At 44.5% G+C, this 26,004-nt stretch overlaps 9 protein-coding genes across 9 annotated transcripts; 7 read left to right on the top strand and 2 right to left on the bottom strand.

Annotated features, from left to right (window-relative positions):
• The first annotated feature begins 798 nt into the window (after positions 1 to 798).
• On the top strand, positions 799 to 1,646 carry SJAG_04106 (DNA-directed RNA polymerase complex I subunit Rpa12). Its single transcript, XM_002175191.2, has one exon. It carries the CDS (start codon positions 1,085 to 1,087, stop codon positions 1,445 to 1,447), a length of 363 nt encoding a protein of 120 aa, XP_002175227.1. The 5' UTR covers positions 799 to 1,084; the 3' UTR covers positions 1,448 to 1,646.
• Positions 1,647 to 3,217: 1,571 nt separating this feature from the next.
• SJAG_04107 (fatty acid synthase beta subunit Fas1) lies at positions 3,218 to 9,451 on the top strand (the record flags this gene model as incomplete). Its single annotated transcript, XM_002175192.2, has 3 exons — positions 3,218 to 4,374; positions 4,481 to 5,383; positions 5,506 to 9,451. The coding sequence occupies 3 exons, from the start codon at positions 3,218 to 3,220 to the stop codon at positions 9,449 to 9,451; spliced, it is 6,006 nt and encodes a 2,001-aa protein (XP_002175228.2).
• A 295-nt stretch (positions 9,452 to 9,746) lies between these two features.
• On the top strand, positions 9,747 to 11,289 carry SJAG_04108 (brix domain-containing protein Rpf2). Its single transcript, XM_002175193.2, has 3 exons — positions 9,747 to 9,847; positions 9,888 to 10,257; positions 10,308 to 11,289. Exons 1-3 carry the CDS (start codon positions 9,834 to 9,836, stop codon positions 10,893 to 10,895), a joined length of 972 nt encoding a protein of 323 aa, XP_002175229.1. The 5' UTR covers positions 9,747 to 9,833; the 3' UTR covers positions 10,896 to 11,289.
• On the top strand, positions 11,232 to 13,184 carry SJAG_04109 (uroporphyrinogen decarboxylase Hem12). The gene is made up of 5 exons (XM_002175194.2): positions 11,232 to 11,526; positions 11,709 to 11,743; positions 11,882 to 11,906; positions 11,959 to 12,467; positions 12,533 to 13,184. Exons 1-5 carry the CDS (start codon positions 11,493 to 11,495, stop codon positions 12,989 to 12,991), a joined length of 1,062 nt encoding a protein of 353 aa, XP_002175230.1. The 5' UTR covers positions 11,232 to 11,492; the 3' UTR covers positions 12,992 to 13,184.
• Positions 13,185 to 13,296: 112 nt separating this feature from the next.
• SJAG_04110 (lysophospholipase) lies at positions 13,297 to 17,791 on the top strand. Its single transcript, XM_002175195.2, has 3 exons — positions 13,297 to 13,580; positions 13,631 to 13,808; positions 13,859 to 17,791. The coding sequence occupies exons 1-3, from the start codon at positions 13,381 to 13,383 to the stop codon at positions 17,462 to 17,464; spliced, it is 3,984 nt and encodes a 1,327-aa protein (XP_002175231.1). The 5' UTR covers positions 13,297 to 13,380; the 3' UTR covers positions 17,465 to 17,791.
• Positions 17,723 to 20,231, top strand: SJAG_04111 (morphology protein). Its single transcript, XM_002175196.2, has one exon. The coding sequence runs from the start codon at positions 17,823 to 17,825 to the stop codon at positions 19,938 to 19,940; it is 2,118 nt and encodes a 705-aa protein (XP_002175232.2). The 5' UTR covers positions 17,723 to 17,822; the 3' UTR covers positions 19,941 to 20,231.
• Positions 20,232 to 20,577: 346 nt separating this feature from the next.
• On the bottom strand, positions 20,578 to 22,628 carry SJAG_04113 (thiosulfate sulfurtransferase). The gene has a single exon (XM_002175198.2). The coding sequence runs from the start codon at positions 22,489 to 22,491 to the stop codon at positions 21,622 to 21,624; it is 870 nt and encodes a 289-aa protein (XP_002175234.1). The 5' UTR covers positions 22,492 to 22,628; the 3' UTR covers positions 20,578 to 21,621.
• Positions 20,726 to 21,583, top strand: SJAG_04112 (hypothetical protein). The gene is made up of 4 exons (XM_002175197.2): positions 20,726 to 20,793; positions 20,840 to 20,886; positions 20,938 to 20,982; positions 21,073 to 21,583. Exons 1-4 carry the CDS (start codon positions 20,772 to 20,774, stop codon positions 21,346 to 21,348), a joined length of 390 nt encoding a protein of 129 aa, XP_002175233.1. The 5' UTR covers positions 20,726 to 20,771; the 3' UTR covers positions 21,349 to 21,583.
• SJAG_04114 (SNF2 family helicase Rhp26) lies at positions 22,567 to 25,979 on the bottom strand. Its single transcript, XM_002175199.2, has one exon. It carries the CDS (start codon positions 25,867 to 25,869, stop codon positions 22,918 to 22,920), a length of 2,952 nt encoding a protein of 983 aa, XP_002175235.1. The 5' UTR covers positions 25,870 to 25,979; the 3' UTR covers positions 22,567 to 22,917.
• Between the last annotated feature and the right edge of the window lie 25 nt (positions 25,980 to 26,004).

Below are 26,004 nucleotides of genomic sequence, written 5' to 3'. Positions count from 1 at the left end.
CGGTCAACCTGCCTGTGTTACAATTTTATCCAGCTGACCTCATAAATTATTTCTCGCCATGCGTATCGTAATCCTACGAAGCAAAGGCTTCCCGGGTTTCCGCTATGGTATCCCTCTTAAACCCCTCATCCTAACCCCTTTAACGAACTAGCAAACCGCTCTCAGAATGAGCCATTTAATTACCACATCCCTTTTCTTCAAAAGTTCTTCCGGGAAGATCAACGCAGTAACAGCAAGTTCCGGTTCGGATAGATTGAATTTGAATGAATAGATCCGTCTTTGGCTAGTCACATCGACATTCAATAAATGAGGAGTAAGTGAAATTTGCTCGAAGAATTTCGATCAATTCTATGTCATAAAATTACTATCCAAAGAAATGTCGAACATAGTAGTAGCGTGAGATTGGAGATGCCCTTAAGAATTCGTAGAGAGAGAGCGAGAGAGAGAGAGAAAGAGAATTGTCCTCACGAGTAGCGAAAAATATAAAAGAATCAATTAATCAACTAAGAAACGCTACTTGGCATCGAGGTGATTATTCTCAGCTGTACAGTACGAATTACATTTCAATGTACAACATCAGCGAATGAGTACTAAGCACACATACTTGCTACGCAAATTTCCAGGCATCCTCATTTACTACGTAAAGGTGGGGAAGAGAGAGTGGAAACGTAATCGTCTCTTCATTCCCTCAGTGCTCTCCCCACGGAGAATGTGTCCTGGTTTTCCTTTCTCCTCACTCCCCGCTACCTCCACTTTTTGGTGGTGAGTTTTGAAATTTGCTCTCAACACTTCATGTACTCGGAAATCCTCTGGCGCCAGTGGAACTGGTGTAGCACTGCCCGGTAGGCCGTTGTTACCTTTTCCCTAGCACTTGCTGGCGATTGCTGTGGTTGGACAAAAATAATTCGCAACACACCTAAACGGTTTTTGAACACTCTTATTAAAGATACTTCCTCTTTGATTCAAGAGGTTCATTTTTGTGGTTTTTTCCGGTTTTTTTGAATTTTATTTTTTATTTTTTTTTATTTTTTTTTCTTTAATTTTTTTTGTCGATTCTCATTATCCCTACCATAAAAACGAAAACATGTCTGCCATTGGATCGTTGATTTTCTGCTCTGCCTGCGGAAACCTTTTGGAGAGTACTACTGCTCAGTGGACCATTTGTGATCAGTGTCAGTCTTCTTATCCTTCTGAAAAATTTGCACACTTGACTTTGGAAACCCGGAGCGGTGCAAATGCTTTCCCTTCTGCTCTTCGTTTAAAACACAGTATTGTCCAGACGGAAGGTAAAAAGCCAGAGGAGGCTGCCGTTATCCAAGAAAAGTGCCCCAAATGTGGTAACGACGAAATGACCTTCCACACACTTCAACTGCGTAGTGCAGATGAAGGTTCTACCGTGTTTTACGAATGCCCTCGTTGTGCATACAAGTTCAGCACTAACAACTAGGGTCTTGTAAAGGCGCTATCATTAAAAGGGTGGGTAAAAAAGTGATATTAGGTGTGTACGACTCGTACAAAAATATAAAGAAAAACGAATTTTCAGTTGAGGTATTGTGCAGAGTATGGTGATTACGACGAGTCTACGGAAAGTGAGTCTTGTGGGGGGGGGGGTGAGTCGATGAGCTCTTTTAGAATTTAAAATACAGTCTTTCATTGTTGCACATTAAGGCAGTTTGACTAATATCAGCAATACACCATTTATGGAGAGTTGTACCTCTTTGTAAGCGTCAGTGCAGAATGGCTACCGAGTAGATCATGCGTTTAATCTGCAATAGTCACCGGTGTTAACCGGAATAACCACAATAAGGAACTTAACAAGTAGTAGACGCGCTAAAGTAAGACATGACTAGGAAGACAATTGAGTGCAGGGAACACGACGAATGAAGGAACAAACGAACAGGTTTCAGAAAAAATAATATTAGTGAGATTGTTAATGTAGTTGTTAAGGTAGTTGTTAGTAAAATTATTAGTGAAACTATTAGTGGGTGGTTTTATGAAAGCAATTACCGAATGTCCATATGACACCGATATCCGAGGGTGGGCTTGAAGAACTGTACCATGAAGGGACTACTTCTACATAAAGGCATTGAGGTGTCGTGCAGTCAGTTCAGTTCGCCTTAATTCTATTCAATTCGATCCAATTACTCAACATAATTCGCACCCGTAGTCGTATCCACCGTACCTGTCTGTCTGTACCCACAGCTCTGCCCCTCCTCACCGACATCCTCCCTCCACACTCGCTTTACTTCGCAAAGCTCGCAATGCTCGTAATACTCGTAATGCGCCACTAACCCACTATTCTCGCTTCCCCACACTAAGCTGCACTATGTTCACTAAGACATCGCAACGTTCCACCACATCCCACCTCCTTCTTCGGCACGTGCACGCATGGCGTTATTGGCTAAAAACGTGCACAAAGCTATGCCCCGCGCTGAGACACACGTCATCGCGCCTCGCTTAATCCAACGCCAACTAGCCTATCTCGTACTTTGCCCTCCAATCTTATTTTGTCTAAGGAGTGTGAGAAGCCACTGACAAATCAGTTCTTCAACGAAACGAGCTGACACGGGTCCACCGCCCACATCTTTAACCACGCGTTTTTTATTCGCTAGCGTTATAGACGCATACGACAGCCCTAGCGGATGCCACCGACACACTTCTCGCTACTCCCACACCATCCATTCGTCGTCACCCCTTGCCCACACGTCTGCCACCGTGGGCATTGGATAAGCTGCTCCATCAGACCCACAAAAGTACCACAAAAGCATATGTTTCATAATTATACACAGTTTTGTAGAAATTCGTAATAAACAGATTTTAACATACTTCTTCATGTAGCCTGTTTTGCACTCTCGTCCCATAATCCTTTGCGCCTACTGTTTCACGTGACTCTGCGTGAGAAGCTACACGTACTGCTCTTGGCCTCCTGCCATTTCCCAACAACTAAGCTCTGCCAGGGCCGAATATAAATATCACTATTTGCATCCAAACTCGTTTTGGAAACCTGGTGCAGCGTAGGTTTCGACGTGTTTTGCATTAATTTGTTTATTGTTTGTTGGAAACATCCTGTTTTAGAGAAAAAACACGGCAGAAATTCTTGTTCAACTTCCATTAATTTCTCCTAGTTTTTTAGCATATACGTTTCCTTGAAACGAACGACGTCCGTCACATATCAGACTTCATTTTCACCGATTGGAAACTTCAGAATTAAATAAAAATGGTGGAGACAGGATATACGAGTCCACACCTTAACCAAAGCGTTAGATCATTCACACTTTCGTACGGAAAGCTTTCTCCATCGATTTCGGTGCCGGCGTCCTTGTACTCTGTCGCTACACAGCTGCGTGATGAGTTTTTGATGAAATACCCTGCTCCTTCGGCCGAGGCCATTGAGAACGACACTGATGAGGTTGAATTCAAGCAAGACATCCATCTTGTTGCCCGCTTCATCGGGCTCATTGCCGCCAAGGAAGAGGAGTCCCACGGTCATTTTACCCAGCTCCTTAATGTCTTCACGCTCGAGTTTGAGCGCACGTTCCTTGCCGGAAACGAGGTGCACGCTGTTGCTGCACGCTCCGGCCTCGAGATCCCTGCTCAAAAGGATGTCATCAAGTGTTACTACCGCTCCCGCTTCTTGAGCGGTCGGACGATCAAGAACCATGGCTCGGCCTTGTTGAACGACCCCAAGGTCTCTCTCGGTGCCATCTTCGGCGGCCAGGGCTACGAAGACTATTTTGAAGAGCTGGTTGAGCTTTATGATGTTTATGCTCCTTTTGCCGCTGACCTTGTTCACAGACTTGCCAAGCACCTCTTGGACTTGTCGCAGAATGAGCAAGCCATTAAGGTGTTCTCCAAGGGCCTCGATGTGCTTGCTTGGCTCGCTGGCGAGCGCCCTGACCGCGACTACCTGGTCTGTGCGCCCGTCTCTCTCCCCCTTATTGGTCTTACCCAACTTGTTCAGTTTTATGTAACAGCTAAAATTCTCGGCCTTGATGTTGGAGAGTTTGCTGCCAAGTTCTCCGCCTCTACTGGTCACTCCCAGGGCATTGTCGTTGCTGCCGTAATCTCTGCCTCTACCGACGAGCGTAGCTTCTTCGAGAACGCCAAGTCTGCCCTCACTTGCCTTTTCTGGATTGGTGTCCGCTCTCAACTTGCCTTCCCCACCACTACTCTCCCCCCTTCTGTCTTGTCAGACTCACTCGAGTGCAATGAGGGAGCTCCTTCCCCCATGCTTACCGTTCGTGATCTCCCCATGGAGGTGTTGAACAAGCACATTAAGATTACGAACACTCACTTGCCCGAGGACCGCAAGGTTTGCCTTAGCCTTATCAACGGTCCTCGTAGCTTTGTCGTGAGCGGCCCTGCTCGCTCTCTGTACGGTTTAAATCTGTCTCTTCGCAAGAGCAAGGCTGGAGGCGAGAACCAAGCCCGCATTCCCCACTCCAAGCGTAAGCTTTCGCTTCATCAACCGTTTCCTTAGCATTTCCGTTCCCTTCCACAGCAGCTACCTCGAGGGTGCTCGCGCTGACTTGGAGAATGACTTGAAGGATATTAGCTTCGGTAAGCTTCAAATCCCTGTTTATGCCACCGATGATGCCAGAGACTTGCGCGCTGTGGCTCCTGAAAAGCTCCCTATGATGCTTGCTGTAATGATTACCGTTAATGTTGTTCATTGGGAGGAGGCCTGCAACTTCCCCGGTGTCACACACATCATTGACTTCGGACCTGGCGGTTTGTCTGGTGTTGGTTCCATGACTCGCATGAACAAGGACGGTCGTGGTGTTCGCATCATTGTCTCCGATTCTTTCGAGTCCATTGACGTCGGCTCTAAGACTGAGATCTTCGACCGTGACGTTAACTCTGTTCAATTTGCTCCCAACTGGTTGGAGAGCTTCAGCCCTAAGGTGGTCAAGACCACTGCTGGCAGATGCTACGTTGACACCCGTATGTCTCGTATGCTTGGTGTCCCCCCTCTTTGGTGCGCTGGTATGACTCCCACTACCGTTTCCTGGGAGTTCTGTTCTGCTATTGCTCAAGCTGGCTATACATTTGAGCTCGCTGGTGGTGGATACTTCGACCCCAACATGATGCGCGAGGCTATTCACAAGCTTTCTGAGAACATTCCCGCTGGTTCCGGTATTTGCGTCAATGTTATCTACATTAACCCCAGAACTTATGCCTGGCAGATTCCTTTGATTAAGGCTATGGTCGCCGAGGGCTATCCCATTCGTGGTGTTACCATCGCCGCTGGTATTCCTTCTCTTGAGGTTGCCAACGAGTTGATTTCGGACTTGGGTGTTCAGTACATCTGCTTGAAGCCCGGTTCCACCGAGGCTGTCAACTCCGTCATCTCCATTGCTAAGGCTAACCCTCATTCCCCATCGTCCTTCAATGGACTGGTGGTCGTGCCGGTGGTCACCATTCTTTCGAGGACTTCCATGCCCCCATTTTGAGCACGTACTCTTCGGTTCGCCGCTGCCCTAACATTGTCTTGCTTGCCGGTAGTGGTTTCGGTGGTTCCGATGATACCCTTCCATACCTTACTGGTGAGTGGAGCGACAAGTTCAAGTTGCCTCCTATGCCTTTCGATGGTGTTCTTTTTGGATCTCGTCTTATGGTTGCCAAGGAGGCTCGTACCTCCCTTGGTGTGAAGCAAGCTATTGTTGATGCCCCTGGTGTCGAGGACAAGGACTGGGAGAAGACCTATGACGGCCCCGCCGGTGGTATCGTTACTGTCCTTTCCGAGCTCGGTGAACCCATTCACAAGCTTGCTACTCGCGGTGTTATGTTCTGGAAGGAAATGGATGACACCATTTTCTCTCTTCCCCGCCCTAAGCGTCTTCCCGCCCTTTTGGCTAAGAAGTCTAAGATTATCAAGAAGTTGAACGAGGACTTCCAAAAGGTTTACTTCCCTGCTCACATTGTTGAACGCGTTTCTGCTGAGAAGTTCAAGTTTGAGGCCGTTAACGACCTCGCCGAAATGACTTACGCTGAGGTTCTCTATCGTTTGATTGACTTGATGTATGTCACCAAGGACAAGCGTTGGATTGACATTACTCTTCGTAACATGACCGGCAACTACATGCGTCGCGTTGAGGAGCGTTTCACCAACGTTACCGGCAAGACTACTATTGTTGAGGACTTTGACGTTCTTTCTGATCCTTACACTTTTGCTGACAAGTTCCTTACTGTCTACCCTGAGGCCAAGGACCAGCTCATCAACAGTCAAGATGCTCAACACTTCTTCACCATGTGTGCCAACCCTCTCCAAAAGCCTGTTCCTTTTGTTCCTGCTATTGATGAGACTTTCGAGTTCTTCTTCAAGAAGGACTCTCTCTGGCAAAGTGAGGACCTTGATGCAGTTGTTGGTGAGGATGTCGGCCGTGTTGCTATTTTGCAAGGTCCCATGGCTGCCCGTCACTCTACTAAGGTTAACGAGCCTGTGAAGGAAATGCTCGATAACATTCACAATGCCCATATTGCTGCCCTTACCGAGAAGTTGTACGGCAGTGAAGACAAGGTTCCCACTGTTGAATACTTCGGTGGTGAGAAGCCCTTGACCTTGAAGAAGTCTGACCTCGAGGGTATGACTTTCGAGGAAACTGCTGGTGAGCAAGCTGTTTACACTGCTCCCCTCGGATCTACTTCCGCTTTGCCTAACTTGAAGAGCTGGTTTGAGATCCTCGCTGGTCCCGAGTTCTCTTGGAGACGTGCAATTTTCACTACTGCCCGTATCGCCAAGAACTGGAAGCTTGAGAGCAACCCTGTTCGTCGCATTTTTGCTCCCCGTTATGGCCAAAAGCTTATTCTCAAGGGTTCCGGAGATGCCGCTGTTGTCGAGCTCTATGAGACCGTCAACGGTATCTATTCCCTCTCCGCTATCCTCAAGTACAATGGTGAAAACATCATTTGCACACTTACCGACAAGCGCAATGCCTTGAAGGAGCATGTTGGTTTGGACTTCATCTTCAACTACAACCGTGCTGCCGGTTACTGCCCTATTTCTGAGGTTTTGGAGGGTCGCAACGACCGCATCAAGCGCTTCTACTGGAAGGTTTGGTTTGGCAATGAGCCTTACCCCGAGGAGGCTTCCATTACTGACACATTCACCGGTCCCGAGGTCGAAATTACTGGTAGCATGATCGACGACTTCTGCCGCGTCGTCGGTAACCAGAACGAGGTTTACACTAAGCGTGGAAACGCTAAGCGTACCGCTCCCATGGACTTTGCTATTGTTGTTGGCTGGCAAGCCATTACCAAGGCCATTTTCCCCAAGACCATTGATGGCGATTTGTTGCGTCTTGTCCACCTCTCTAATGCTTTCCGCATGCTTGGTGAGACGCCTTTGAGAGAAGGTGACAAGGTCAAGACCTCTGCTGTCATCACTGCTGTCATTAACCGTGAAAATGGTAAGATGGTTGAAGTTAAGGGTACGCTTTCTGCCAACGGCACTGATGTCTTGGAAGTTGTCACTCGTTTCCTTTACCGTGGTAACTTCACCGATTTTGAGAACACTTTCGAGCATACTCAAGAAACCCCTATGGAGCTTACTCTGTCTTCTCCCAAGGATGTTGCTGTTCTCCAATCTAAGGCTTGGTTCCAAGTTCTTGACCCTGAGCGTGATCTCTCTGGCGCCTCTCTTACTTTCAGATTGAACTCTTACTCTCGTTTCAAGAATAAGACTATTAGAGCCTCTGTTCAGACAAAGGGTGTAGTGCTTATGGAACTTCCCACCAAGGAAGTCATCCAAGTTGCCTCCGTCGATTTCCAGTCCGTCGACTGCCATGGTAACCCTGTTATGGAGTTCCTGAAACGCCAAGGCAAGCCTATTGAGCAACCTGTTGAGTTTGAAAACGGTGGTTACAGTCTTATTCGCATAATGGATGACGCCTATTCTTCTACGTTTGTTACCCCTCCCACTAATACTCCTTATGCTGAGGTTTCTGGTGACTATAACCCCATTCACGTCTCTTCGGTCTTCGCTGCGTTTGTTCAATTGCCCGGTGTTCATGGTATCACTCACGGCATGTTCAACTCTGCTGCTACTCGTCGCTTCGTCGAAACTTTTGCTGCACAAAATGTTCCTGACCGCGTTAAGCAGTACGAGGTTAAGTTTGTCAACATGGCTCTGCCCAACTCTGAGCTTGTTACTAAACTTTCCCACGTTGGTATGATCAATGGTCGCAAGATCATCAAGATTCAAGTGGTGAACAAGGAAACTGAGGAGGTTGTGATTGTTGGTTCTGCTGAGGTTGAGCAACCCGTCACTGCATACGTTTTCACTGGTCAAGGTTCTCAAGAGCAAAACATGGGTATGGACTTGTACAGCACTAGCCCTGTTGCTCGCGCCATTTGGGACAGTGCCGACAACCACTTCCTTTCTAACTTCGGTTTCTCCATTCTTGACATTGTCAGAAACAACCCCAAGAACCTTACCATTCACTTTGGTGCTGCCAAGGGTCAGTTCATTCGTAAGAACTACATGGACATGATCTACGAGAAGGCAAATGAAGATGGAACTACTTCCATTGTCCCTGTTTTCCCTACCATTACCGAGGAGAGCACCTCCTACACCTTCACACATCCCCAAGGTCTTCTTTCCGCCACTCAGTTCACTCAACCCGCTCTTACACTTATGGAGAAGGCTGCCTTCGAGGACATGCGTTCTCGTGGTCTTGTCCAACAAAACAGTGTCTTCGCTGGTCACTCTTTGGGTGAGTACTCTGCCCTTTCTTCTATGGGTGATGTTATGACTATTGAGGATCTTGTTGATCTTGTGTTCTTGCGTGGTTTGACTATGCAGAACGCTGTTCACCGTGATGCCGAAGGCCGTTCCGAATACGGTATGGTTGCCGCAAGCCCTCTCCGTGTTTCTCCCACTTTCAACGAGGCCGGCCTTCGTTTCATTGTTGACCATATCGCTCAACAATTGAAGCTGTTGTTGGAGATTGTCAACTTCAATGTTGAGAACCAACAATACGTCGTCAGTGGTCACTTGCACAGTTTGAGCACCATGGGCAACGTTTTGAACTTCCTGAAGGTTCAAAAGATTGACTTCCAAAAGTTGGTCGAGACTCTGTCTATGGAACAATTGAAGGCTGAATTGTCTGAGATTGTCAGCAAGTGTCACGAGAAGACTCTTGAGGAGTTGAAGAAGAACAATGGTATCATTGAGCTTCAACGTGGTTACGCTACTATTCCCTTGAAGATTGATGTTCCCTTCCACTCTACCTTCTTGAGAGGTGGTGTTCGCATGTTCCGTGAATACTTGATGAAGCGTATTACTCCTCACCAAGTCAACATCTCCAAACTTCGTCACAAGTTTATTCCCAATCTTACCGCTCGCCCCTTCGACGTGACGAAGGAGTACTTCCAAGAGGTTTATGAGCTTACTGGCTCTCAGCGGATCAAGAAGATCATTCAAAACTGGGATACTTATGCTTCTTCCTAAACATCTACTGTCATTTATTACGAGCAATTTCTAAAAAAATCATGAACTGTAGGCAAAACATAACAAGTTCTTTCGTTAGCACGCAACAAGTTTATTACGCATAATTTTATTGTAGAATCATTTGATAATGTACTTCAAAGTTGTGTATTTAAGTGTTTTTTCTTTCGTTATTGTGTTTTTTTGATGTCCTTTTAAGGACGTAGAGCCCGAGTCACCCTAAGACTTTTGGTGGTTAAAGATGGATAGGGAGTGCTAAACTAACCTAACCACCAAACGGAAAACCTAGGGTACAATAGGGCTGACTGGCCTCCATTTCCTTCAAGCGTCTGCACATAACCTTCGTAGCAGCAACCAACCACTTGAAAACAGCAGGTTTAATACAATGCTTCGCCAAGTGTACGTGCCCTTACAAACTCACAAAGTACTAACTGTTTAGTAAACCCAAAAACGCGCGTGCTAAGCGTGCTCTTGAAAAAAGAGAACCCAAAACTGTAGAGGATGTTAAAATAGCCTTGTTTTTGCGAGGAACTGCTACTTCTCAAATCAGTGTTGATGCGCTGTCTGACTTGTATGCGTTGAAGAAGCCTGCTGCTGTCAATTTTCAAAAAAAGAATGCAATTTTGCCTTTCGAAGACACAACTTCTTTGGACTTCCTTTCGGAGAAGAATGATGCTGCTTTTGCGGTATTGGCTACCCACAACAAAAAGCGTCCTCACAATCTTACTTGGGTTCGTTTTTTTGATCACAAAGTTATGGATATGATGGAAATGGGAATTTCCAACTTTAAGTCTATTAAGGAGTTTAGCGTAAGTTACTCTGCATACGTCAAAGAACAATGACTAACTGTATCCATCAGGCTCCTCTCATTGTCCCGGGAACCAAGCCGTTGATCATTTTCCAAGGTTCTGTGTTTGACAATCATCCTGTGTATCGTCACGCAAAATCTTTGTTCCTTGACTTCTTCCGTGGCGAAACAATTAAAAAGATAGATTCTGCTGGTCTAACCTATGTGGTTGTTATTTCTGCCGCTGATCTTGAGGACCCTGAGGCCGAAAATGTTGCTTCATTCCCTAAAATTAACTTCCGTGTTTACAACACTAAACTGTTGAAGACCGAGCAAAAACTTCCTCGTGTGGAACTGGTTGAAATGGGCCCTAGAATGGATTTGTCTATTCGTCGCATTGAGGCTGCCCAAGACGATGTTCTTCAGGAAGCACTCAAGAAACCCAAGTCTCAAGAGGTCAAAACAAAGAAGAACATTGATGTCAATCCTATTGGTGACAAGGTTGGTCGCATCCACATTGATAAACAGGATCTTAACAAGCTGCAAACCCGTAAGATGAAGGGTTTGAAGCGTGGCCCTCAAGCTCTTGAGGAGGGGGATGAGGAAGAAGAAGAAATGGAAGGTTCCGAAGACGAGGAGGAGGAGGAAGACGAAGAGTAGATGAAGTGTACTTGCTCTCTAATCTTTTACCGGCTACTGTTTTATTCTCCTTTGCTTAACCTTTCCTCTTTTGGCGTTCTTTTTTGGTACTTACGCTGCGTTTTTTTATATGCCCTCTCTAGTTTGCTTCTCTCCAATAGATAGGGAAGCTTATGGTTCAAATATATACTTAGGTTTCGGGTTTTGGGTAAAAAAAAGAAAAGTTTCTGGTTGTGTAAGGCTCTATTGAGTGCCGTAGATATTAGAGAGCAACAAGAGAGCTTGAAGCTACGAAGTTTACTCCTTAGTAATCTATCAGCATTTGAAACAGTTACGCCGAAAAACACTGTTTAGTAACATTTTTTGGGACGAGGAGATTTATTGTCGCCATGTAATGCATTTGTTCTTATTTTCACTGTTTTGTTTATTACTTACTTACTATTATACGCGTTTCTGACGAGATTCATTTGACTCAATTTTGGGTCACTGACTTCCACCATTCGTAACCCCTAGTTTAAGCAGCCGTGAATCTGTGATTCATTCAGAAAAAGTACTAAAAGTACTGTCAATTTACGTATTCTTCTCTCCTTTATAATACTGAAAAAACAATCTCTAATAATGGTGAATGATCTATTGTTAAGAGCTGCTCGTGGTAGGTATTTTGAAACATAATAGCGAATGATACTGGAGTTTGTTATGAATAAGAAAAAGCAGCTCTTCGTGTTGGTTTCTCTTGTAACAATTCTACTGTTTTCTCTCGGTCAAGATCTACCTTTGATTCATTTTCTATCGCTCATTTCCTTGAAAAGAGCTATTTGTTCTAACATGGTAAAGGTGAGCCTGTTGAACGGCTTCCTGTTTGGATTATGGTACGTGCAACGAACACTGGGTACAAATTTTAGAACAAGTGTTTTATAGTGGCATGAAGTTCAGTTTTGACCATGCGATTGTAATTGAATATTTGCCCGTGCTTCTTCTTCAGTAGAATGTGTTATTAACGTTTGCAGCGACAAGCCGGCCGATACCTTCCCGGTATGCTTCTTTTAGATGTCGTTTTCCACGTTACTAATTTTATACGACACAGAGTATCATAAACTTCGTGCTGAGTCTACCTTTTTCCAAATGTGTCAGTGTCCTGAAACAGCCTCAGAATTGACAATGCAACCTGTTGATAGGTTTGCCGGTTTGTTGGACGCTGCTATTATTTTCAGTGACATTCTTGTTATTCCACAAGCATTGGGAATGCATGTAGAGATGCTTGAGGGAAAAGGACCTCATTTCCCTACTCCTCTAAATACACCCGATGACTTAAAAACACTTCAAAAAAATCCTAACATATCTTCCATTCTGGGTTATGTTATGGATGCAATTTCCCTGGCTCGCACCCGGTTAGAAAATCGTGTACCCCTATTAGGGTTTTCCGGTGCTCCATGGACACTTATGGCGTATATGATTGAAGGTGGAGGTAGTAAGTCTTTTGCAAAAGCCAAGACTTGGTTGTTTCGATACCAAGAGGCTTCACATGAATTGCTGAAGCTTTTGACCAAAACAATCTCTGTATACCTGGTCGAACAAGTAAAAGCCGGTGCACAGGTAAGGCAGAAGATGGCGCTGGGTATTCACTAGACGTATATACGTACTAACCCTTTATCTACTAGATGCTTCAAATCTTTGACTCTTGGGCTGGCGAACTTTCACCCAGAGATTTCTTTGAATTTGCTTACCCCTATCTTGTTGAGATTTGTAACACAGTGAAAAAGTCTCTGCGCGAATGCAGAATTGAACCGGTCCCAATGATTGTTTATGCGAAGGGAGCTTGGTACGCTTTAGACAAACTTTGTGACTCTGGTTATGATGTTGTTGGGCTCGACTGGCTACAAGACCCTGCTGAAGCAGTTCGTATTCGCGGTAACCGTCGCGTTACATTTCAAGGAAATTTGGATCCCAGTATTCTTTACGGCAGTCATGAAACCATTGAGCAGCGCGTGAAGGAGATGATCGAAGCTTTTGGCAAAAAGGATTACATTATTAATCTCGGCCACGGTATCACGCCTGCTGTGAAGGTCGAAGATGTTCGCTTCTTTTTGGAGCAATGCCATAAATATGGTAGGAACTAACTCACATTTTCGGCTCAATATTTCGCTCTTTTGTGACTCCTTGTAAATGAATAGTTTTGGATTCTTGTACGTTATATAGTTGTAAATTAAGTTCAAGGCATGCTTTAGTTTCTCTACCAATCCTTTCTAAACAAATGCACTTTATTGCTTCTTTTTCTAGAAACAGAGTCAATTAAAACTCATTAGTGAACTGTATTTTGTAACTGCATTTCGGCGATTGTTTAAAGTTGAATAAGCATTTCACGTGATGGTACACAGAGAAGCACGCTACGTCATGAAAAAGGTATCGTGAAGTATGTGCGAGGGTTCCATCTGCCAAACTCTTACTGCGCGTAAAAATTCGTTTACGCTCACTTAGGCTCGTCAACTGCAGTGCTGCCGTACTTTTTATGGAAGACACGACGATCTCTGCTTCAAACAATCTTTTTGCTCTATCAATTCGCCTTACCGCTCGGGTCATAACGTGGGGCCTCGTTCAACTAACAAGACTCTCACTAGATGTACTATCATTTTGTACAATAACACTCCCGAAATGGACGTATAAAATTGTTTCGTTGACTTTGACGGTCCAGTTGAATTTTCGTTCAATGTAAGTATCGCGAATTGACCAAATTATTTCAAAAAAACTGACTTGACAAGTGTGATTCTGTTTTTCATCTTCTTGGCGTGTGTATTGGTTGTTATTCGTTACCGATATCTCAATAAGTACTCTCGTTTACCGGCCGAATCTCCAATTGAAGAAGCAAAGCTTGATATCGATGAAGGCCCTACGACAGCAAACTCGAAAGTAAACAGCATTCAGACCTACTTAGATGAGGTACGTACACTCATACAAATGCGGATTTGAGCTAGTATTAAACCAATTAGTTTTTAAGTGCTATTCGTATCTTTGGTTACTTGGAGAAACCAATGTTCATGGAACTTGCCCGTTACATGGAAACACGTAGGATTGCAGAGGGAGAAACAATTGTTCTCGCAAAGGAGACTTCATTCATTCTCGTTGTTGACGGCTGCTTCCAGGTCTTTGTTAAAAACGAACGAGGTAACCAGGACGATGCATTCAGCGATACCGACATAGAGAAGAATTATTCCCTTCTTACGGAGGTGCATAATGGCGCACCGCTTTCTAGTTTATTCACTATCTTGGAGCTTTTCACTGAGCTTGTTTCGGACAATGATGAACCTGTTCAGGGCAAAAGTGAAAGTCAGGCTAGTTCACCGTTAACGGATACTCTCAAAGAAAAACGCGAGAGCAAGGCCCAAAGAAAACTGAGAAGTTTCTATGTTGTTGCACGAGCCAAAGTGGATACTACTATCGCTGTAATTCCAGCTGATGCATTTCGACGCTTAATCAAAAAATATCCCAAAGCAGGTGCTCATATTTCACAGGTAATTTTAACACGTTTTGAACGTGTTACGTTTTCGACTGGTTACTACTACTTGGGTTTGTCTGACGCCATCTATAAAATGGAATTGAACTCGAACCTTCTGACTTCCTATGATCTCCCTAATTACATTAAGCCGGGACTTATTGATGCGTTCAAAACCGAAGCACGAAGTGGTCGATGCCAAGAGAAATCCAGAGGGGGTTATATTGTCTCGAAAGCAGCCCCATCACTCTCCAAAACCTTGTACTTTTCTCGAGGTTTACAATACAAACTTAATCCCGATACTTCTTCTCCGCCTTATGATTCTTCTACACATTCGGTTTCCAATGCTGGTGATTTGTTCACATCTACGAATCCCCATTCCGCAGTGTCTTCGTCTCTGAATTTGAGACCGAACACAAATCAGCGAACATTTAGTCATGAGATTGGTGATTATGATCCACATGCTTCTCTTCGTGAAGGGGTACTTCGCTGTTTGTTGAAGCTTTGGGGAATTTCAGACATAAATGCTCATCCCGGAGAAGCAACCTCAATGGCTATTAAGGCTAGTGCGTACACTTCTGATGAAGGATCAATGCTTGGTGTTAATAGTCATGATGTAACACTCAATTTTGCCGAAAAACGAAAACCGCTCTCTGATTACAAGGCAAGTGATGCTGGCACCATCGACAGCGTCAGTAGCTCTAAGAAAAGCACGAACTTTAACTTCAGTAACGATGTCGAGATTTTGTTTTACAAGAAAGGTGCTACCTTGGTATCGCAACGAGAGGCTGTCGAAGGCATCTTTTATGTCATTGATGGTTTTCTTGAGGTGAACTGCCGCGATGTTCCTGACCGTATATCGTCTTCTTTAAGTAATGAAGACAGCACACGTTCCTTTCTCATAAAGCCCGGTGGTTTAGCTAATTATCAGTCCTGCATTGCTAATTATTGCTCCTTTGTCACCGTGAAGGCAAGAACAGATGCGCTTGTTGGTTTCTTTCCACGGTCTGCCTTGGATAAAATTGTGGAACGTGAGCCTTTGGTTTCGTTGACCATTGCGAAGCAAATGTTATCGTTCATTCCAACAATTCTTTTGAAACTCGACTTTGCTGTGGAATGGGTTCACCTTGACCCTGGAGAGGTCATTTGTCACCAAGATGAACCAAGCGATTGTGTGTACTATGTTTTGAGCGGCCGCTTGAGAACCGTTAAGAAAGATGAAGGGAAATATGTTTCTGAGTTCCTCAACGAGTATAGCAGAGGCGATAGTGTTGGAGAGCTCGAAATGCTCACGAACTCTCGTCGCTTATCCTCGCTGTTTGCTATTCGTGATTCTGAGGTTGCAAAGCTACCAAAAACGTTATTTATCACGCTTGCCTCCATCCGTCCTTCAGTCGGCATTCAAATGTCTAAAATTGTGGCCAGCCGTATGCAAGATCTCCTCCAGGAAAAAAATGTTTCAACATTCCTCTCTGCCCCTATCAGCAAGCCAAAATACAACTTACGAACCCTAGCTATATTACCGGCTACTCCAAACGCTCCGCTCCTTACGTTTGCTCAAAAGCTTACTGCCGCACTTTTAGATCTAGGAACATCTGTTCAACTACTTCAGCAATCATCCGTCTTGGGACATCTTGGCAAATATGCTTTCAACCAAATCGGTCGTTTCAAACTTTCAAGTTACTTAGCAGACCTTGAGGATAAGCATGACATTCTGATTTACGTTGCAGACACCGGCGTTGGAACTACTTGGCTCGATACGTGCATTCGTCAAGCCGATTGTATCTATGTGCTAGCTGAGGCTTCACAGAAGCCGATCGTCAGTGACTTTGAAAAGTTTCTGCTTTCGACAAAGTCTACAGCGCGAAAAGAGTTGGTTCTGTTACATCGCGAACGCTTTTGTATGCCAGGGCTTACACGCACTTGGTTGAGAGAACGGCCATGGATTCATGCTCATCATCATATTCAGATGGAATTATCGATTAACTTGGAACCGGAAATGACCAAGGACACTGAAGCGAAACTGTTTTTGAACACAATCCGTACCAAGGTGCAAAACCTGCATTTTGAATTCAGGAAGTATATTGACTGGAAGCATGTCCGTCCGGTATACAGAACAGCTCGTTCCCAAAATAATGACTTTGCGCGTTTGGCGAGAAGGATCTGTGGTAAAGCTATTGGTTTAGTACTTGGCGGCGGCGGTGCACGCGGCATCTCACAAATTGGCATCATCAAGGTGATGGAAGAGTATGGTATTCCAATTGACATTGTTGGAGGCACGAGTATCGGCGCTTTCAATGGTGGTCTTTATGCACGTGAAGCCGACATTGTTCCCATGTTTGGCCGAGCCAAGAAATTCTGTGGACGTATGTCAAACCTTTGGAGATTCTTTCTGGACTTGACGTATCCTCAAGTAGCATATACAACAGGACACGAGTTCAATCGTGGTTTGTGGAAAACTTTCGGCAATAGTCATATCGAAGATTTTTGGCTTCCGTTTTACGCTAACACAACCAACATCACGCAGTCTCGTATGGATATCCATTCTAGTGGTTATGCATGGAAATACATCCGTGCCAGTATGTCACTCGCAGGTTTAGTACCTCCCATGCTCGACGACAAGGGAAGCATGCTACTTGATGGGGGTTATATGGATAACCTTACCGTGAATCACATGCGCTCACTTGGCGTAAATGTCATCTTTGCTGTTGACGTTGGCAGCGATGATATTCGTACGCCCTTTAAATATGGGGATACTATTTCTGGAGTTTGGGCACTCATCAATCGCTGGAACCCCTTTGGACATCATCAAGCATTGCCTACAATGGCTGAAATCCAATCTCGTTTAGCGTATGTGACAAGCGTCACCGTGGGTGAGCAGGTGAAGTCCAGCCCTGGATGTTTCTACATTCGTCCTCCCGTCACCGTATATCAGACCATGGAATTTGGAAACTTTGAGGTCATCTATAATACCGGCTACACTTTTGGAAAAGAGTATTTTGGTAATTTAAAGAAAAATCACCAACTCGACGAAATCCTTAAAACCACAAACCAGACTACGAGACATGACAATTACCTGATGACTCGTCGTAACAGTCTTTAACGTAATTTACAAGCTCAAACTTACTATTAGGGCCGCTAATTATGACCACACTGTTACTACACATTTCTTATTACACACTACTTGTCGCAACTTTTGTAACAAAACAAACACCATAGCGAGCCTACCTCAGCCATCTTAACGAGCTTCTTCCCTAGATGGCTTATACACGGACACCTTTCGCTTCGTTAAGTACTCTTTTGGTGGTGAGTTGTTGACTGGTCTTACCTGTTGCCTACCAACACTTTTTCTATAAATTACAGGTTTTGTCCTTCGCAGTACCGTTGAGATTGTTCAATCGAGAAGAACTCCATTTTCTTAAAGAAGAACCCAGAAGCAGTTATTTTACGGAATTTTCTATATGCTTTCTCGGTTAAGATATTTGATTTTTTCGATATCTTACTTTTCAAAGCTTGTCCACAGCATTCCCGTTGGAGAGAATCAACTTCATGGTTTCAGTGGAGATGAAAAGGCTGGAATGAGCGTCCTTCCGGCGCTCCCCAATGTCTCAGAGTACATGGGTCGACTTTTGGTAAGCGTATTTCTTATTTTGCTGGGAGGTGTGTTTGCTGGTCTTACAATTGCTCTTATGGGTGTTGACGACCTTCACCTTGAGGTGCTTGCTCGTAGCGGAGATGAGAAGGAGCAGCTGTACTCGAAGAAGGTTCTTGGCTTGCTGCGCCGTGGTAAGCACTGGGTTCTTGTCACTTTGTTGCTTGGTAACGTTATCGTGAACGAAACGTTGCCCATTGTGTTCGACTCGATCATCGGCGGTGGTTGGCCAGCTGTTATCTTGTCTACGGCTATGATTGTCATCTTTGGAGAGGTTATTCCCCAAGCTGTGTGTGTTCGTTATGGTTTAATGATCGGTGCCAAGCTTGAGCCTCTTGTGCTTTTCATGATGTACTTGCTTTATCCCATTGCTTACCCTATGGCCTTGGTGCTGGATGCTTGTTTGGGTAAGGCTGAAGGCACTATGTACAAGAAGTCGGGTTTGAAGACATTGGTTACCTTGCATCGCGACCTCGGCTTGGACAAGCTGAACCAGGATGAGGTTACAATCATCAATGCTGTGCTCGACTTGCGTGAAAAGCCTGCAAGAACGATTATGACTCCTATCGAAAACGTCTTCACTCTTTCTGCGGATCGTATCCTCGATGAGGCTTTGATTGAGGAGATTGTGTTTGCTGGCTACAGTCGCATTCCTATTCACAAGCCCGGTTTCCCCACTGACTTTATCGGTATGTTGCTCATTAAAACGTTGTTAGGTTATGACCCAGAAGATCGTCTTCCCGTCTATAGTTTCCCTCTTGCTACGCTCCCTGAGACGTGGCCTGAGACGTCTTGTTTGGATCTGTTGAATTATTGTCAAGAAGGTAAGAGCCACATGATACTTGTTTCTACTTCTCCAGGTGAAAACCACGGTGCCATTGGTGTGATCACTCTCGAGGACATCGTAGAGGAGTTGATCGGTGAGGAAATTATCGACGAGACCGATGTGTACATTGATGTTCGTCAAAAGTTGCGCCGTGTGAACAACACTAATGCTTTCTGGCAACGTCTGTTCCATCGTGCTCACATGAAGCATCTGGATGCTTTACGCAAATCGCCCCGTCCAGATATTCAGGGCAAGGGTACGCCAAACGAATATGTGCCAATTTTGAATCCTAAGAATGCAGCTATCAATCCGAAAATTCACTCTACTGAACGCATTAAGGTGAAGCCCGCATCCAACGCACTCGCACTTGGTCGTAGTTACGGTTCTATTGACACGCATCGTCGCGCCGCTTCCGAGGCTGCAGACGGCAAAGTGAAGAGTGTGAATGCTGAATTGCAAAGAAACACATCCTCCTCTCCTGATTTACAGAAAAGCGCTCTTTTGGATAGCACCACTACGGCTACTTCCACTACAGCTGAGCCTTCATCTACCGTCTCAGCACCCGCCGTCACTGTTTCCAAGGAATCTGAACAGCCATCCAAGGATCAAGCCACTACTTCTCCCGCAAACACCGTCAACGCTTCTTCTCCTCACTCTTCGCCTACAGTGGAAGCTGGTTCTTCAGAACAACTGAAGGAGCAGAGTGCCGTCTACCATGCCAAACCCCATGGCTCCGTTAGCTCCTCGTACAGTGGAAGACGTGTTCGTCTGGGTAATGTTATTGAAAGCCGTCATGTAACGGAAGACGGTGTCGAGCGCGTTGTTGTCGCGCCCACTGATTCTGTTCACGGTTGCGGTGATGATGTCGTTGAAATGAAGGAAGTGAATGGTATTCTCGTGCCCAAGGTTTCAACCTCTACTACCCCCTCCAACATTCCTTCTCGACCCATTTCCCGTGCAGGTTCTGATGCTTTCAGTCTTGGCACCAGCTTAGGAACCGGTGAGACTTCAAAGTCCCTGAGCAACCTTTCCGCCAAATCATTCGCCTCTCGTGTGAAGCGAAACAGACGCAGAAGACACAGAAGACGGACACGCAGATAAATGTAGTTTTGAAAGATGGGCGTGAGACAAACGTCTATTCAATTTTCTGAAGATGTACATGATTTTTCATCCTTTCATAACGCTACTTTGCATTGCTCTCCACCCTCATCACACTCCATTATTTTTGATGTCCATTACAACGTATAATTCATTAAAAGCACTCAGAGTTTCACGGTCCGGTTTAGAACCTGGGTTGTTTTTTTTTTTCCATTAATTAATACTATTCTTCTTATTCATCTGCAACCAAAGCCGAAACGCAAACGATTTGCTCTTTTATAACTGCGAATGTTTTCCCGAGTCTGCACGCTTTCAATTAGCGACACAGCCCGGCACAATTCGGTGTAACCTTGGACTTGGTCCCAGTACTGCTGCAATTGCAATTCTCTTACTGCTGTACTGCTACTGCTGCTACTACTACTACCACTACTACTACACTACTACTACACTACTACTACACTACTACCACCAGGCAGCTGTGCTACTGCGTCTCTCTTATATAGCTGAGTGGCCAAGTCGCATCCCTTAGGACTAGACCCTTTCGACATGATCGTCGCAGTACGGACGACTCCCAGGCACAGGGGGTCACTGCGCACCACGATTCCAGAATAACGTGCTGTGTACGCACGCACTAAGGGGTCTTTTGTGCAGCTCGTTAGAGTCGCGCTATACGACCTTCAGCCCGAGGACTTTTCTCACCACCAAATGCGCCCCCACAAAGCCCCACTAGAGTGACGTCGTTAAGCGAGCTGTAGTCAATTGTTTACGTTTTTTTCGCTGAGTTAAAACCCTGCTCCTTCCAGGTTAAAACCCAAACTGCAATCGCTTAGCATCATGTGGCTCTCGGATTTGCAGAGTTAGTTTGTCAACGAGTTGAAAAATCCGCTAACAAAATTTGACAGAAATTGGAGCAAGTTTGACTGCTTTAGGGCTTTTATTCTTCGTAATAGTAAGGAACTTTTATGAACTCTTGCATTGAAAAACTGACACATCCATAAAGGGTCTTTTTATGCTCTTTGATGGGCCCTTCCTGTCATTAGGAAACGTATGTGATACACCTTGACGAGTGTCTTTTCTTAGCGGCAGACACTCAGTTGCAAGTATTAAGGACGAGTCTCTAATTTGCGTCTTTTAGATCCTCCTGATGTCGGGCATCAGTCTATTGATGGGTATAAGCAGGATGTCGTACTTCTTTCTTCGGAAAGAAAAGGCTTTAGGCACCATCGGCTTCTTTACTGGTGCTTTGCTGATTTTCTTTCACTTTCCCATCGCTGGTTTCTTCATCCAGCTGTTCGGTTTCATCAACCTCTTCTCTTCGTCTTTCCCTTTAGTAAAGGGATTCCTTCGCGGTGTCCCCTTTCTTGGACCACTGTTGAACCAATTGACCCATTACAGAGAAAGCCCCGTATGAGTTGCTACCGACCGTCGATCTAAGAAAAGTTGTCCTTATGTGCTTGTGTATTGTTAAATTAGTGAATGCGGAGCAACGGTTCGTTTACTTCCTAAGGGTTTAAAATGGTTTTTTTATATTCCTCACTCCGGAAATTGGGTGTCCTTCCTTTTGTTTGCTTTAATAAAATAATATTGTAAAAAACAAAACATAACAAATTAATGATGAAGAGTAGAAATTGCTCTTTCATCAGGGCGCATACAAGTCATAACTGTGTCTGTTGAGTTCGGTATTTTAATGACCAAGTAGTTTAGGATCTTCAGCAGCTCGCTTGCCGTACCCTGTCCAGGATTCATCGTACACACGAACATTGCTATAGCCTGCAGCATGTAAGGCAACAAACAGAGTACTGGCGGTAATACCCGAACCACAAGATGTTACGATAGGTTGCTTGGGATCCGCGAGCCCCTTCGACACAAAAAGCTGTTTCAGGACATCAACAGGCTTAAGATGAAGACCAGAGTTGTCTAAGACATCTTTGAAAAATACATTAATGGATTTGGGAATGCAACCGCAAGCGATTCCAGGTCTGACTTCCGGGACACTTCCGTTAAACCGTTCGGGAGCTCTGGCATCAACTACGATAGCATTTTGAGCATTTGGTCCTTGAGAAATTTCAATAATATCCTCAAAACTTGCAACCAAGTTCTTGTTCAAGACTGCACCTTTGTACTCCTTCGGCACTGCTGCATTTGGTTCGCCGGTTTCAAGTTCGAAACCAGCTTCAGTCCAGGCAGGCAACCCACCAGACAGTATTGAAACATCTTCATGTCCAAACACCTTGAACGTCCAATACACTCGAGGTGAAGAAAACAGACCGATCCGGTCGTATACGACAACACTAGAGTTTCTGTCAATACCGAGTTTTCCTATATACTCCGCAAACAAAGATGCTGTGGGAAGCATATGAGGCAGAGGATTATTGAAATCCTTCACTCCATCAATGTCAAAAAATTGGGCTCCAGGAAGTCTGTTCTTCAAAAACTCGTCGTGTCCATTCTTTGGGTCATTCGGCATGTACCAGGTAGCATCCAATAGTACCAATGGTTTCGTTGCCTTTTGAAAGAGACCAGCAAGAGCCTTGACGTCTATCAAAAATGACATTCTTGTTGTTAATGAAGATATCCTTATGTTTCTTAAGAAATTGATGTGGTTGTTGACCTTATGAACCTTGACAAATTCAGCAAATTCGCTTCGTAAAACCTCACTATACGGATTGCCAATAGCCTGAAGAGAATACTATTTGCTGAAAGGAAGTTCCTTTCACGATAATCCCGTTTGACGCTACGAGTTGTTTCATGTCAAGATGAAGCACCTAATAAACAAAGCTGGGGAAGTAAACCTGTTAACAAAGTTCATTATAATGATACAAAAGAAAGTCAATTCAGTATGGCAACAATTAATGAAACAACCTATAGAGTGACAACAAAAAGAGGGAAAGAAGGAAACTGTTACGGATTGGAAAGAGAGTGGGTGAAACAAAATTGAAGGATTCAGAACCAATTTGTCGGATTAAAAGAGATGTTCACTTCATTGTCTTCGCTTAAGACGAGCTAAGAGTGAGCTTGAACTTGGTACTGCAGAAGATGGCGACGGCGTATGAGAAACTGATGGTACTGTTGGTTGTGGTGGTTTTGGGTTACGCGAAGCGTAAGATGATTGAAGAACGGTTTGCGCAGCTTCTTTCGCAATCCGGTTTGCTTCTTGCTGTGCCATACGATCTGCTGGATTATCATTATTGAACAGGTTATCATGTTCTAACGAACTCTTCACGCCTGCACTCGCAAAAATTCCACTAAGCATAGACTCTTCACCATAAGTACTGCCCTGTTTGGGTTTCTTCAATCTTTTTGCTTCTTCTTCCGCGGGTTTGTAAGCCTCTAGACCAGCGACTCCTTCCAACTTTTTAAACTCGGCAGGGTCATCTGGATTACTGTGACGCGGTTTGCGTTTTCGGCGTTGTTGAACTTGCGAATGAGATGTATTTGGGGGCTTTGTAAATGTCTGCGGCTTCTTCTTGGTAGCAAAAATACGTTCCTCGCCAAGAAACATGTCGCCCGTTGCCGTTCCCTCATCTTCTTTGTCTTCATCCAAGGTAAATAAATCATGCAGGTCGTTCATCTTGAAGAAACGCCGCTGGTTTGGGTCTTTCAAAATTTTGTTGGTAAGAAACTGTTTAAATATTTGCCGATGATAGATTTTCTCTTCTATTGTTCCCGAAGACATTAGCCGGTACACAACAACATCACGCTTCTGGCCCAAACGCCAGGCACGTTCTCGTGCTTGTGCATCTGTGGACGGATTCCAATCTGGGTCAAAAATAATAACACGGTCTGCACCAGTGAGATTGATACCAAGTCCGCCGACGCGGGTGGTAAGCAGGAACACATCGTAACGTGAAGTTTTATTGAACTCATCCACGAGTCCCTGACGAAGTCCTATAGATGTTGTTCCATCCATTCGACAGTAGGAAATGTCGCCCATCGAACCAATTGCCTTTTCCAAAATATCGAGCATCTGGCGAGTCTGTGAAAATAGCAGTGTCCTATGATTCTGAGATTTCCAAAGCTTCAGCAACGCTTGTACCACTTTGAGCTTTCCTGATTTCTTAGGATCACCATACTCATAGCCTTCTTTATGTTCCAAAAACTCACGCATAACCAAATCCGGATGATTACAGATTTTTCTGAGCACATCCACACCAAAAAGTACCTGACGCTTTCCATTAAGAATTTTGTTCATGTCACCACTGTTCAAAAATTGCTGATAAGCGATCCTTTGCTCCGGTGTTAATTTACAAAACAAGACCTGCTCGGACTTTTTGGGCAAGTCTGCGGCGACATCCAACTTCATCCGTCGTAATAAATATGGCGATATTAGATCACGGAGCATACAGGCACATTTATAAGAGGTTTGCACTTGTATATTGGTTGCATTGGCATACCCACCTATGTTGATGGGTAAAGCAAATTGATTTTGAAAAACTGGAAGAGTGCCCAGGCGTCCAGGAAATATAAAGTCGAATAGATTCCATAATTCAGTAAGATTATTTTGGATGGGTGTCCCGGACAAAATGATTCGATTAACCGTACGTAGCTGTTTACTCAGAATTGATATTTCAGCATCCGGATTACGAATTTTATGACCTTCATCCAGAATACAATAGCCCCATTCTCGAGGAAGAAGAAGATCCGAATAAATGCGCAACCCAGCATACGTAGTAATTAGTATGTGTCCGCGCTCAAAAGTGCTATCAATCAGCTTTTCCGCAAATTTGTGAAAAGATGCAGAACTACGCCGAAGAGGATTTACCCTTTCGTCTTCGGCCTCAAGAACGCTTTCCTCTTCCTCATCTTCTCCTTCTGATGCACTATCCTTGTAATCTCGTCCTTCCCGTTTTGAGTTGAGACCGCTTCCAGTAGAATGTAATATAACTACTCGGAATGGAGCCCACCACCGATGAAACTCTCCAACCCATTGTTTCATTAAAGTGGCCGGACAAACAACCAACGTTGGCTTGTCGAATTTACGAGAGTAGTGGAGTGAAGCCAAATAGGCGACAATCTGTACGGTTTTTCCAAGACCCATTTCATCACCAATAATTCCTCCAGCACCTTGACAATAGAGTTCCCAAAGCCAGAGTATGCATGTTACTTGGTAGCGAAAGAGCTTCGGCCGAATGTCCCCGGGGATAGAAAATCCATCATCAAAAACCTGGGCCTTTTTAGTCGGATGAGGCAAAAACCATTCTGGCTCTTCACTAAGTGATTCTGGTTGTGTCTGTGAATTTTTATTTTCACTGGTACCTTCTCCCGCAGCTTCTTTTTTCTCTCTTAATGTTTGTCGAGCGGTGCACCATTTTTGAAGACGTTTACGATAAACTAGCTCATCACCGTCATCCAAAGAAGCCAAAGTAGCTTCTGTTACTGCAGAAGAAACAGCATTCTCTGCCAGTACATTCTTCTGTTCAGATTCTTCTTCTTCTTTCTCTCCAGAAGGAGAACCACTAGGTGCATTTTTGACCTCCTCATTTTCAACAACGTTCTCTTCATACTCATCCGGCTGTTGAACTGAATCTAACCTCGAGAACGGTGTGATTTGACCCGTCCGAATGAGACTTTCACGTTGTTCTAATTGACTATCAAAGTCTTGGGGTGTATTTTCAGTTGGATTCAAACGCTGTAGAATGTCTTGTTCATCTTGTTTAAGACGCTTAAAATCATCCTGTAATGTGTCCAACTGTTCGTGCAGGGTTGCACGAACACTAATTTTGGTAAATCGGGAATCAATTCGCTCTTCGACACGTCTTATTTTTGCATTAAGTGCGTCCAACTCCTTTCTAACTTTTGCTAAGCGCTTCTCTTCTGATTCTTTTTTCCTTTCGGCCAAGAGCTTGTTTGCATTTTGTTGAAGACCACGCTCAAACGTGTCTTGATCCACAGAGAAAACCCCCAATTCGTTTAGCTCCTTTGAGTCTGCCATTGTTCTAGCATTAAGTAACACAGAATCATTACATAGATGAACAAATGTCAAAATATGTCTATCGTAGGTTTTTTACGTGTAATGAAGATTATAAAAGTGTTTGGTTAAAGGTGTGTGAAGCGACGCGTACCCAAC

The sequence above is a fragment of the Schizosaccharomyces japonicus genome (assembly GCF_000149845.2).
Source record: "Schizosaccharomyces japonicus yFS275 unplaced genomic scaffold supercont5.2, whole genome shotgun sequence".
Lineage (NCBI taxonomy): Eukaryota > Fungi > Ascomycota > Schizosaccharomycetes > Schizosaccharomycetales > Schizosaccharomycetaceae > Schizosaccharomyces > Schizosaccharomyces japonicus.
Note: the sequence above shows the minus strand (reverse complement) of the source record. Positions and strands in the feature narration are given on the sequence as shown.